The following is a 13,428-nucleotide window of genomic DNA, read 5'->3' on the forward strand; positions in this document are numbered from 1 at the left end:
GCTAAGATTTGCTTTCCCAAAATGCAGCACCTGTCATTTATCTAAATTAAACTCCATCTACCACTCCTCAGCCCATTGGCCCATCTGATCAAGATCCACTTGTAATTTGAGGTAGCCTTCTTTGCTGTCCACTACACCTCCAATTTTGGTGTAATCTGCAAATCTACTAACTATACCTCCTATGCTGAGATCCAAATCATTTGTATAAATGACGAAAAGTAGTGGACCTGATCCTTGTGGCACTCCACTGGTCACAGGCCTCCAGTCTGAAAAACAACCCTTCCGCCATCACCCTCTGTCTTCTACCTTCGAGCCAGCTCTGGATCCAAATGGCTAGTTCTCCCTGTATTCAATGAAATCTAACCTTGCTAACCAGTCTCCCATGGGGAACCTTGTCGAACACCTTACTGAAGTCCATATAGAGCACGTCCATCAATCCTCTTTGCTCCTTTTTCAAAAAAACTCAATCAAGTTCATGAGACATGATTTCCCACGCACAAAGCCATGTTGATTGGCCCTAATCAGTCCTTGCTTTTCCAAAACGTGTAAATCCTGTCCCTCCGGATTCACTCGGCAACAGCTTGCCCACCACTGACATTGGGCTCACGGCTCTATAGTTCCCTGGCTTGTCCTTACCACCTTTCTTAAATAATGGTACCATGTTAGCCAACCTGCAGTCTTCTGGCACCTCACCTGTGACTGTTGATGACACAAATTTCTTTTGTGGTCAGGACATAATTGGGAAATTTGCCGTGTTATCGAGGAGTTGTCGGATGGCTAAGCTAGTTCTGGAGCATTAATGTTGCGCCTGTTGCCAGCATCTCTATGCTTCGCAGTATCAGTGATTGTGGACTTTTCATTCAAAGAAGATTGTATCTCATTTGGGTTGTGCCAGTGCCACACACCCAACCCAACCTCCTGAGAACCAGTGTCTCAAAATGCGCAAAGCTGAAATCGAAGTGGGGTTGATATGATTGTCTTTGACACCAAAGCTGCATTTGGCAGAGCATAGCATCAAGGAGCTCTCTGAAAATTGAACTCGTTGGGAATTAGGGTTGAGTTGGGGTGATGTTGGGTTTGATTGTTGGAAGCCCATCATCCCAGCCCCAAGTCATCAGTGTTGGAATTCCTCCAAGTAGTTTGCTGGACCCAAGAAGTTTTGACTACTTCATCAATGACCTGTCTTTCATCATGAAATCAGTAGTGGGCATGTTTGGATGTACTGAGTGGGAAACATTTTTGCTATGAAGAGAGATTGGACAGGTTCAGACGAAGGGTCACTCGGCCTGAAACGTTAACCCTGATTTCTCTCCCCAGATGCTGCCAGACCTGAGCTTTTCTAGCAATTTGTTTTTATTTCTGGATAGGTTCAGGTTTTGGAAGGCTGAGAGGGAACCTGATTGAGGCTATAACATACGGGGACATGGACAGTTGTGTAGAAAGCAGCTGTTCCCCTTAGTTGAAGAATCTGTAATGAGGCGAGTTTATTCTAGCAATTACCAATTTCACTTTCTTTGTTTTAGTTTGAAGATAATTAATTGAAGTAAGGCATGAATGAAAACAATCGAGCTTTGGCAAGAGTTAGACAAGTTGGGAAAGCGTTCTGGCAATTTTGTTGCTCACATTGGGCAGATAATTAGCATTTTGAGCCATTTCTTACTGCACAAAGCCTTTGCTGCCTTCCTTGCATCATACTTTTTTTTTCCCTTGAGTTGTTAATAGCTTGCATTGTTAAGGGCAACCCAGAGAACTTTGGAGATTAAGTTTAAATGGACATTGCATAGTTAGAGCTGCTTAAGGAGTTGAGCAGAATCTGAAACATTGTGGGACAGAAGCATTTTTTAGGCATTTGAAGTCCGGGAAAGAGGCATGGCAAAAGAGCTTTATTTTAAGGAATTCTGGAGGATTAGGAAAAGCTCTGAAAAGAGGTACTGCCAATCTAGTACCAAGTGGTGACTGAGGGATAGTCAGTCTCATGAGATCCAGAAGTTTTCAAGCTGCATGGTAGCTCAAATCATTGATCCACTTTTAATCTACCTGTGGAGGATTATGTTTTTAAAGATGGTGAGGAATTCTAATCCATTTTTAAAAAAAGACAAAAATGCCGTTTATTCTGTGGATGGTTTTAAGTAATCTATTAAATTGATCATTTATTCTGAGTATAAATCTGGCAAATCTTCAGTAACCACTAGCTCTATTTGAACTCATTTAAAGAATTCAGAGGTAAGAGGATCAAACTTAAAACTGAAGGCAATGCAAATCATTTAACATGAATTATTTTGTTCCTAAACCTTTTCTTGAAACTGTTTGTGTTACAGGTGAGTCAGGACTAGGAAAGTCGACGCTCATCAACTCTTTGTTTCTGACAGACTTGTATTCATCAGACTACCCAGGGCCGTCGCATAGGATCAAAAAAACAGTAATGGTATGTCCTCAATCTGCAAGTCGTCTGTCTGTTAATCTTCACATTCTAAAAATGTTTCAAGTAACTTTGGACTGAAGCATTTCAAATGAGTTTAATTTTCAGTGATCGGTTAAAAAAACATTTTTTGACAGGTGCACATTATGAAGGATGGAAAAGTTTGCTTGTGGGCTGGTCAGCTTTTTTTTAATGAACCGAAATTTGTCAGCAATTGAGAAGACACTGAGAATCTGCAGATTAAATGACTAAAAACTACGCCACTCTAGGATCTTGGTGTTGTAAAGATCGATGATGGGTATATTTAGAATGGTGTCAATTCTTCCACTAAAAGATTATTGAAATTAACTTTTGTTTTGTTGACTTAGACTTATAACAGTTAAGTTAGCCTGGCAGCAATCCAGTTCTGAATTTGAATGAAGATACTAACATAAATTCAAATTCCATTTGGCCTTTTTGAGACAAAGAGTGAGTGCCAAGACCAAAACAATGTAATGCTTATGTTGAAGATGTATCTCCAGTTGGAATGTCTAGAACAGGGGACACAATTGGAAAAATTAAGGAGAATGTCAATTTGGTTTGAGGTGTGAAATCTCTGTATTCACAGGGTTATGCACATCAGAAATCTCGACTCTGGAGGGCTGTGGAACCTCAGCCTTTGAGTATATTTAAGGTAGAATTTGTTAGATTTCTGATTTTGAACGATGTAGAGACATATGGGTGGGTTAGGTGGAAGGCATTGAAGATCAGCCAGAATCTTATTGAATGATGCAGCAGAATCTGGCTGAATAATCCACTCCTGTTCCTTTGTATTTTTAAACAAAGCAGGAAATGCCGGAAATGGATGAGGTTGTATCTGAAATTAGTGAATTAGTTAACATTTCAGGTCAGTAATGTTTGACCAGAACTAGAGACTTCACAGCTTGCTAGCATTATGCAGACAAAGAATGTGATGTGGACTGTAGATAGAGAATCAACAAAAAAAAAACTGATAAATTAAAGGATTGGGGCTGGATTTCTTTGTTTAAAGTCCATCATTAAATGTAAGACAGAAGAAAAGAAGAACTTATTCTGAGGAGAATGAATCTGTGAAACTTTTTTTACCACCGAAGGCTGGGTCATTAATTCTTTTCAGTGCTTAAAGCAACACATTTTTAAACAGTAAAGGAATTGAGGGTTGTTGGGGGGGAAACAGAAAGTTACATTGAAGATTATCAGATTAGCTATGATCTCAATGGCAGAATGGACTCAATGAGCTGAAAAGCTGAATGTTGCTCCTATGTCTTTTGGTGTCATGCAGATTTTATTTCACATTTTCAGTATTTTGTTTTCGTACTGCATGTTGAAGCTCCTGGTGGTGTGAACTTTTGCCTGATTTTCTTGTTCTCCAATGTTCTCAAAATATTTGATTGAGGAAAGGTCACTAGACCCATAAGGTTTAGTGTGATTTTTCTCCACAGATGCTGTCAAATGTGCTGAGCTTTTCTAGCAATTTCTGTTTTTATTTTATTTCTGGCATCTGCAGTACTTTCAATTTTTATCAAAATACTTGATTGCTGCAGGCTGTCTAAGACTCTTAGTATCTTTCATATTTGTTTTTTGTGTTTTCAAGGGACAGAGCCCTCATGCCAGGCATTGCCTCATTGTGCACATTACTGCCACCATCTTCTGTTTTGCATAGGTTAGTTTCAGCCAACAAAGACATTGTTTATATTGTAGTTACTTATTCAAAATCCTGTGGTATTATTGGTAAATATGGGATTTTCAGCTTTAAAAATAAATCTATTTTAAAAATTACGTAACAAAGAATATTTGAAAAGCAACTTTTCAAGTCTGCACCCTCTTCAAAAACAGGAGCACTTAAATTTGGCCTGTCGGTTTTTTTTTGATGCTTTGTAAGTCATAACCGTTTGAGTAGCATACTGTCATGGAAATTATCGCTCTCAATTTAGAAAACGTTTTCATCCTAATTTCATGAGGCAGTGTAGTTTTTCTCACTCTTAGCAGTGTAAGTGTTTGCTATTTGATTTGATTCCAGCCCTGGATGACTGCCCTGTGTGGAGTTTGCTTGTCCTTCCAGTGTCTGCATGGGTTTCCACAGGGTGCTCAGACTTGCTCCCACAGTCAAAGATGTGACGGTTGTTTGGCCGTGCTGAAGTTGTCCGTCTTGTCAGGAATGTTTTAAGCGATGTGGATTAGCCATGGTAAATGTAGGGTCACAGAGATGCGGTCTAGGTGAGATGATTTTTTGGAGAATAGGTATGGGTTTGATGGGGCAAATGGCATCTTTCCACGCTGTAGGGGTCTCTGATTCCAAGAGAGGTTATAGAACTGTAGTGGCAGTACTCTAAAAGTCTCCTCATGCCAGCAATACGTGGCAGAATGAATTAATTCAAACATTAGAAGCTTGTAGTTTTGAAGGGACATTTAAGCTTCATTTGGTAACTACTTCCAAAGGGGTGTTATTTTAGTGTGATCAGGGTTAGAAATGTGAAATCCTGTTCTATCATCAGTTTTTTTTTTCCTTATAACTTGTTCTACATTACAAGTATTAAGTGTGGGTGAAACTATCTGTGAGGGCCATTCCTTGTTACTTAAATGTCACTGAGGTGGCTTTAGCTAGTGTCATGCTTTAAAGTCTCCATTTACTTGTAAACTAAGTATGTAGAAGTACAGTGCATTTTCTTTACCATACGCATATTATAAAAGGGATCAGGATGTACCTCTTCACCAAAATTTCAGATCTAAACGGAGTACTATATAGGGCATCAACCTTGATTTTTGTGCTGAGGCCCAACAATGTGATTTGAATCAACAGCCTTGAGACTGAGGTGAGGGGGTCACTACTTGGACCATGACTAACAGATAAACCAGTTGGAAAAACAATGCTCTCGGATTCCTTCTGTATGGATGCTGGCATATAGATTTAGGATTTCATCAAGTGATCAGAAATGCTCATTATATGCTTGCTGATGAACCTAAATATTGTGATGGATTTGATTCCACTAAGAATGAACTCCACTGTAATGCTCCAAGAATAAACAGAACTTATCTGTCTGGAAACAATTGCTGGTTTCTGTGACAGCCAGACATGGCAGTGCCAGTCTGTAGTACTTAGCACTGAGCTGCCTTCAATCATGCTTATAACTGCGTTACAGTTCCAGTATTCATTTGATGAAAAGGTTTACAGAACACAACTGCTGACAAAAACAAGGCAAGTTCAAAGTCAGCCCTTGTACTGAGTGCAGTTTTTTGTTGGAGATGGTTTCAAGGTACCAGTTTACACATTTTCTACATTTAATCCAAGACTCTGATTATTTAGTGCGTTTGATTCCTTCCAGTCTTGATAATTAAACTATTTTCATTACCTGTCAGTGACTTTTTGAGACTTTTACTTCCATCTATGACTTTCTCTGTCACTGACTTAGCATCAAAAATAAATATTATCTCTTCCCTTCGTCTGAGTCTATTATAAAGATGGTGGGAAAGGGAGGCTCCACTACAAATCCCGGAGATCATCACTTGTCACCTCCTGCCAATCGATGTAGACAAATATCTATCCCTACTCCGTCACCTACTCAATTAATTTCTTTCATGTGTCAAAAGGCTATTTCCATTCCCATGTGCTTTCTTTTTGAAAAGGCAGTTTGTCGTTCCCTTGGTATGGAGCTTTGCCTGTTAGGCGAGAGTGTTGGACCCTTGGCTGATGAAAAGATTATTATAGCATTGGAAATGTGGCTTTGGCAAATGGCAGAGTGGAGCCCAATGAATTTCTCTTTGGAAACATCTCTGTCTCAGACTCAGGAGCCTTTTTCTCTTTTGAAGAAGCCCAGCCTGGCATCAAGAAAAAAGTGGAGTGTTCTTGGCCAAAAGCAATATTGAGCAATAGTTTGTATATGCGACTGTTGGCAGGGCAAGGGTCCTGTTATGGTGCAATGGTAATGTCCCTACTCCTACAACATAAGGCCCAAGTTTAAGTATCATCTTTCTCTAGAGGTATGTGATAGCAACTCTGAACAGGTTGATAAAAATACTTTTTGCAGTGAAATCCCTCCATTGGCAGGGTGTGCATTTATGGTGCAGCTTACAATTGATGTTTGCAAAAGGCAAGTATGACAGGTTGTGCATTATGCACTTGTACTCCAGGAGCTATGTTTTTTCTTAACAGTCACTAATAAATAAATGTTGGGATCACAGTTGTCAGAAAGGTGAGTCAAGGGTGGCCATCTGAATGACAGGACTTTAATGTACACTTCATCTCAGTCATTTCACTTCATCTCCCTGTCTACCGGCTAACAAGATTTCAGTCAAGAGATTGGAATTATTTAAGAATGTTTTAGATCTACCTCCAGGACATGAACTGCAGTGATTTACGAAAGTAGCTCACCATAACCACCTCATGGGTAATAAATGCTGTCCCAGCCAATATAGCCCATTTCTCATGTGACTTATAAAAAACCTTCATCTAATTTGGTGCCGCTGCACAAGCAACTGTTAGATCAGTTTAAAAGAGTTTCATAGCACAAGTGGTTGTGTCCCTGCCTCTGAGCTAGGACACCTGGGTTCAAGTTCGACCTGCTCTAGAGATTTTTAGTAAATATCAAAAATATCTGGTGCAGTTTACTGAGTTACTCCTTATGATCTTGTTGATTCTTGTATATTCCCAAGTGTCTTGCTACTCAAAACATTTAAATAAGATTGGCATAATTTTGTATTTTGTGGGAAAAGGTGTCATGTTATGAATAGATTTAGATCTAAACTTTGTGAATTAGCCATAAAATGGCAAGTTACATGGCCTATAACTTTGAAGTTGACCAATAACAAAACAAACTTAGTTCTTCAGCCACATCATATCCCACAGAGTTCATTCTTTCTTACCTTGACTCCATTCTCTCCTCCTTGGTCCAGGCACTTTCCATCTAGATCCGGGGCAGTAACCATGCCGCCCACCTCTTCGGAAACGTCCAGTTTCCTGGCCCTCAGCGATTCATCTTTATGGAGGTGCAGACCTTAAACATGTCCGTTCCCCACAATGATGCCCTGCAGGCCCTCCGTTTCATCATCTCCAACAGATCCATCCAGTTCCCCTCCATCAATACCCTCCACAACCTTGCCAAATTAGTCCTCACCCTCAATAACGTTTCTTTCAACTCTACCCATTTCCTCCAAATCCAGGGGGTGGCCATGGGTACTCATATGGGACCTAGCTACGCCTGCCTCATTGTCGGCTACGTTGAACAGTCCCTCTTCAGTACATGCATAGGTACTGTTGCCCAGCTCTTCCACCGTTACATCGATGACTACATCAGTGCTGCGTCCTGCACACAGGCTGAACTGGAGCAGTTCATCAAATTTGCCAACAACTTCCACCCTGCCCTCAAATTCACTTGGGTCTACCTTGGACACCTCCTTCCGCCTTCGTGTCCTTTCCATTTCCATCTCTGGTGACAGTTTACGGACTAACATTTATTATAAACCCACAGACTCCCATGACTATCTGGACTATACATCCTCCTAAACTGTATCCTGCAAAAACTCTAGCCTGATTTCCCAATTCCTCCATCTCCATCACATCTGCTCTGATGAGATGTTCCACTTCCAAGCATCCCAGATGTCCATCTGTTTTAAACAACATGCTTACCCCCCTCTGTCATCCATACAGCCACCCACTACACCACCTCTCTTCCATGCTCCACTGTTCTAAGCGCCCCACCTCAAAATATAATAAAGACAGGATCCTCCTTGTTCTCACTTTCCACCCACTAGTCTCTGTATCCAACGTATTATCCTCAAACACTTACGCTCACTCCAATTAGACTCCACCATCCAGAACATCTTTCCCACCCCAGCCTCTCTGCTTTCCACAAGGACCGTTCCCTTCGTCGCTCCTTGGTTTGTGCCACACTCCCCATGACCAGCCCACCCCCATTCTGGTACCTTCTCCTGCAACCGTGAAAGATGCAAAACCTGCTGGCGCACCATTTCCATCCAGGGCCCCAACCAGTCTTTCCAGTCAAAACAAAGGTTCATCTGCGTCTCCTCCAACCTAGTTTATTGCATCCGGTGCTCCTGATGTGGTCTTCTCTATGTCAGTGATATCAAATGGAAATTGAGTGAACGTTTCGCCGAGTATCTCAGCCGGACTAATAAGGGCCAGCCTGACCTGGTCACCACCATTTAAATTCCCCTTCCCTCTCCCTCTCTGACATTCCATGCTTGGCACCCTTCATTGCCACAGTAAGTCAGACTGCAAATTGGAGGAACAAAATCTTATTTTCTGTCTGGGCAACCTACAGCCTGGAGGAAAGTGAGGACTGCAGTTGCTGGAGATCAAAATTGTGTGGTGCTGGAAGAGTACAGCCAGTCAGGCAGCATCTGCGGAGCGAGACAATCGACATTTCGAGCATAAGCGCTTCATGAGGCATGAAGCTTGTAGGCCAAGGGTGCTGAGAGATAAATGGGAGTGGTTTGTGACTGGGGGAAAGGTAGCTGAGAATGTGACAGATGGGTGAAGATGGAGTTAAGATGATTGAGATGAGGGTGGAGCAGACAGGTGGGAGGGAAGATGGACAGTAGTTCATGTCAAGAGCATGGTGCAGAGTTGGAAGGTTGGTTTGCTGATAAGGTGGTGGAGGGGAAATGAAGCTGGTGAAATCCATATTGATCCTGAGTGGTTGAAATGTCCCAAGGCAGAAGATATGAGGCATTCTTCCTCCAGGCGTCAGGTATTAGGCTTCAGAGCACATCTCCAGGAAACACGCACGATATAACCCCACCACCCCATGGCTGAACACTTCAACACCCCCAAAGACGTGCAGGTCCTGGGCCACCTCCATTGCCAAACCCAAACCATCTGATGCCTGGGAGAAGAACACCTCATGTTTCGCCATGAGGCCCTCCAATCACATGGGATCAATATGGATTTCACCAGTTAACTCATTTCCCCTCACCCCACCCTATCCCATATCTAACCTTCCAACTTGGCACCCGCCCTCTTGATCTGTCCTACCTGTCCGTCTTCCTTCCCAATTATCTGCTCCACCCTCCTCTCTGACCTATCACCATTGCCCCCATCTTCATCATTAGCACTGCTGCTTCACAGCACCAGGGTCCCAGGTTTGATTCCAGCCTCTGGCGACTGTCTGTGTGGAGTTTGCACATTCTCCCCGTGTCTGCGTGGGTTTCCTCTGGGTGCTCCAGTTTCCTCCCAAAATTCAATTATGTGCAGGTCAGGTGAATTGGCCATGCTAAATTGCCTATAGTGTTAGGTGCATTAGTCAGAGGGAAATGGGTCTGGGTTGGTTACCCTTCGGAGGGTCACTGTGGACTGGTTGGGCTGAAGGGCCTGTTTCCACACTGTAGGGAATCGAATCTAATCTAATCATGTTGCATTCTCCCCATCTCCAAACCCCCCCATGTATCTCACAGCCGCCTTGGTCTACAAGTCTCATTCCTGATGAAGAGTTTATACTCTAATGTCAATTCTCCTGCTCGTCAGATGCTGCCTGACTGGCTGTGTTCTTCCAGCCTCCTGCTTGTCTACCATGTTAACTAGAGGCATTTACTGAATTTTTACAGCTTTGGAATGCTATGGACTGATTTGCAATAACACCACTTTTGGATTTGTTTTTAATCCCAGCCGGCAAAGTTCAAATGTTTGCTTGGAAGTTTTGCTGTTAAATAGAACTGTTCAACAATCAGTAGATACGTTCATACCTCACATTGCACCATGATCCACTTTTCTGATTTGGTCAGTGTGCACAATACATGAAACTACTGAAACAAATCCTGTGAACTAATGGCAACGTTGAGTCAGAAATGTAAGTTTGATCAAAGGATAGAGTTATATAGTCATACAGCACGGAAATACTCTTCAATCCAACTCGCCCATGCCAACCATAATCCCAAACTAAACGAATCCCATCTGCCTGTGCTTGGCCCATAGCCCGCTAAGCATTTCTGTTCATGTACTTATCCAAATGAATTTTAATTATAGTAACTGTACCTCCATCCAACACTTCCTCTGGAAATTCATTACATACCTGAACCGCTATTTTTAAAAATAAATTACTCCCATCTCTTTTTTTTTTAATCTTTTTCCTCTCACCTTAAAAAATATGTCCCTTGAAATCTACCACCCTAGGGAAAAAGTATCTACCATTTACTTTCTTTATACCGTTCATATACCTGTATCAGGAGAAAGTGAGGTCTGCAGATGCTGGAGATTAGAGCTGGAAATGTGTTGCTGGAAAAGCGCAGCAGGTCAGGCAGCATCCAGGGAACAGGAGAATCGACGTTTCGGGCATAAGCCTGTATCAGGCCACCACGTAACCTCCCATGCTTCAGTGAAAAAAGGTCCCAGCTTATCCAGCCCCTCTTTTATAATTCAAATTCTCCATTCCCGGCAACATCCTGCTTATTCTTTTCTGAACCCTCTCCAATTTAATAATATCTTTCATGTAACGGTGACCAGAACTGGACACAGTTCTCCAGTAGAGGCCTTACCAACATCTTATATAAGCTCAACGTGATGTCCCAACACCTACACATCAAGGTCTGAGCAATAAAGGCCAGTGTGCTAAGTGCCTTTAATCACCCTGACTACATGTGATGTGAAATTATGACCTGAATCCCTATGTCTGCCTGTTATACAACATGGCACAAGGGCTGACTTTTAATTATGTGAGACCTGCCCTTGGTTGTTTTACCAAAATTCAATACCTCACATTTATCCAAATTAAACTCCATTGCCACTGTTCAGCCCCTTGACCCAATTGATCCGTATCTCTTTGTAATCTTAGATAACTTTCTTCACTACGCACTATACCACCAATTTTGGTCTCATCCAAACTTACTGATCATGCCTTCTCTTTCTCATCCAAATCATTTATATAAAAGCACAAAAAAAAGTGGACCCAGCACCAATCCCTATGGAACACTGCTGGTAACAGGCCTCCAGTGCTTTGTTGATTTCAAATTTCCCATATCCTTCTACTCATGAGGTATATTGTTTTTATGACCTAATTGCATGTCTGAATGAGATGACGAATCCCCAGCTCCGTTGAATGAATGCATCAAAATGTTGATGGGCTATTTCCTGGTCTGTGGATTCACTTTCCAAATTGGCTTGCTGAGAATGACTCCTCTTGTGCAAATATTCAATTTGTCACGCAGCTTTTTGGTTCAATTCCTATGGGATTGTTTCTCGTCAAACTTTTAATTCCATTCATTATTGGGCAAAATTGCCACTCTGTCACCTTGTGACATCTTGAACTTGTCAACAATATATATATGTAATGCCTGAATAACTCTTTAGCATGGTGCAAACTTGCAGCAAAAGCATAGTTACACAGTCACATCTGGAAATCTTAAACATATCAGTAAGTACTTTGTTTGCACTCCTCTGATCTTGTTGGTTCAGTGACATGAATGCAAGCTATTTTTCCATTTAAGAAGTGACTTGAGAGTTTATTTCCCACAGTCTGTTCCATTAACGTTTCTGACCTGGACTGAATTATTTTCTTTAGTCATTATTGACAACTCAAGAGTACCTCAATGTAATTTCATTTACTTGCAACGCAAGTGTTCTGAAGGCACTAAATGACGGTAATGTCAGTACATGAACCCTGAATAGAGAATGCTCTGATCAGAATAATGTAAGCTTGGAATGCCAAGAATTGTGCTCTGGTTTTTAAGATTCTCAAGGGAATGATGTGAAAAACCAGATGATAGGCTATGGTTAGGAATTGTTATGTGAATGTTGGTTGTTTATAGTAGCATTCCCTGGAATTCCTCCAGTGTCTTTTTTTTAAAAAAATTCCCATGTATGGCCACCCTGATACATCTAAGATATTAGAAACTGCTGATAAATGCAAGCTGATTTTATTCCATCAGTATGTAGAGATTGGTTGGAAATCAGTATTGCAAATTTGAACAGCATTTAAAATTTGCAGTGTCTGATGCTTTATTGGAATAAAGCTAACAAAGCTGGTGAACTTTACAGAAGTCCTTAATTCTGTGGGTTACTGATTTAAATTTAATTGCAGTCTTAGTCGGGTGATGAGCAATTTTGTGATTTTTCTTTTTGGTATTAAACTGAGCAGTGATTGAATGGGGAAATGCTGACTGACTTTCTTAAAAATAGTTGTCATTTGGCCAGGTTTGGCAGAGTGCATGCAGAACATAGTGGAGAAGAAATTAGGCCATTCAGCCCAACGAGTCTGTTCTGCTATTCAATCATGGCTGATAAGTTTCTCAACCCCATGCTCCCGCTTTCTCCCCCTAACCCTTGATCCCCTTGACAATCCAGAGCCTATCTATTTTCATTTTAAATATACTGAATGACTTGGCTTCCACAGCCTTCTGTGCTAGTGAATTCCATAGATTCACCATTTAAGTTTCTCCTTATCTCAGTTCTAAAATGTCTTCTCTTTACTCTACTCTAAAACTGTGCCCTTGGGTCCTAGTCTCTTCTACCAATGGAAACATCTTCCTAACGTCCACTCTGTCCAGGCAGTTCACTATTCTGTAGGTCTCAGTTAGATCCCTCCTCATCCTTCTAAACTCAATTGAGTATTGTCAGTCTGCAACATCCCTCATACGTTGAGCTTTTCATTCCTGGGACCATTCTCCTGAACCTCCTGTGAACCCATCCCGCGGCCAGTACATCCATCCTGAGATATGGGGCCTAAAACTGTGCACAATACTCTAAATGTAGTCTGACCAGACCCTTGGAGCCTCAGAAGTACATCCCTGCTTTTATATTCAAGTACTCTCAGAATAAATGCTTTTGTTTTGCATTTGCTTTCCTAACTAATGACATAACCTGCAAGTTTACCTTGAGAAAATACTGGACGAGAACTCTCAAATCTTTGCACTTCAGACTTCTGAATTTTCTCCCCATTTAGCAAATAATCCATGCTTCTACTCTTCTCCTATACTTGCCCACGTTGTACTGTATCTGCCACTACTTTTTTCCCCACACTCCTAACTGTACAAATCCTTCTGCA

At 41.5% G+C, this 13,428-nt stretch overlaps 1 protein-coding gene across 2 annotated transcripts in view; it reads left to right on the top strand.

The window, feature by feature from the left end:
- The window catches only part of LOC122549258 (septin-7), a 120,050-nt gene that overhangs the window by 54,618 nt on the left and 52,004 nt on the right, over positions 1–13,428 (top strand). For both annotated transcript variants that reach the window (XM_043688754.2, XM_043688753.2), the window contains exon 2: positions 2,319–2,425. In XM_043688754.2, the coding sequence (XP_043544689.2) occupies positions 2,319–2,425 (107 nt within the window). The remainder of the gene's footprint in view (positions 1–2,318; positions 2,426–13,428) is intronic.

This window comes from Chiloscyllium plagiosum, unplaced genomic scaffold (assembly GCF_037043375.1).
Source record: "Chiloscyllium plagiosum isolate Xiang-an unplaced genomic scaffold, Cpla_swu_hap1 HiC_scaffold_4, whole genome shotgun sequence".
NCBI classification, from domain to species: domain Eukaryota; kingdom Metazoa; phylum Chordata; class Chondrichthyes; order Orectolobiformes; family Hemiscylliidae; genus Chiloscyllium; species Chiloscyllium plagiosum.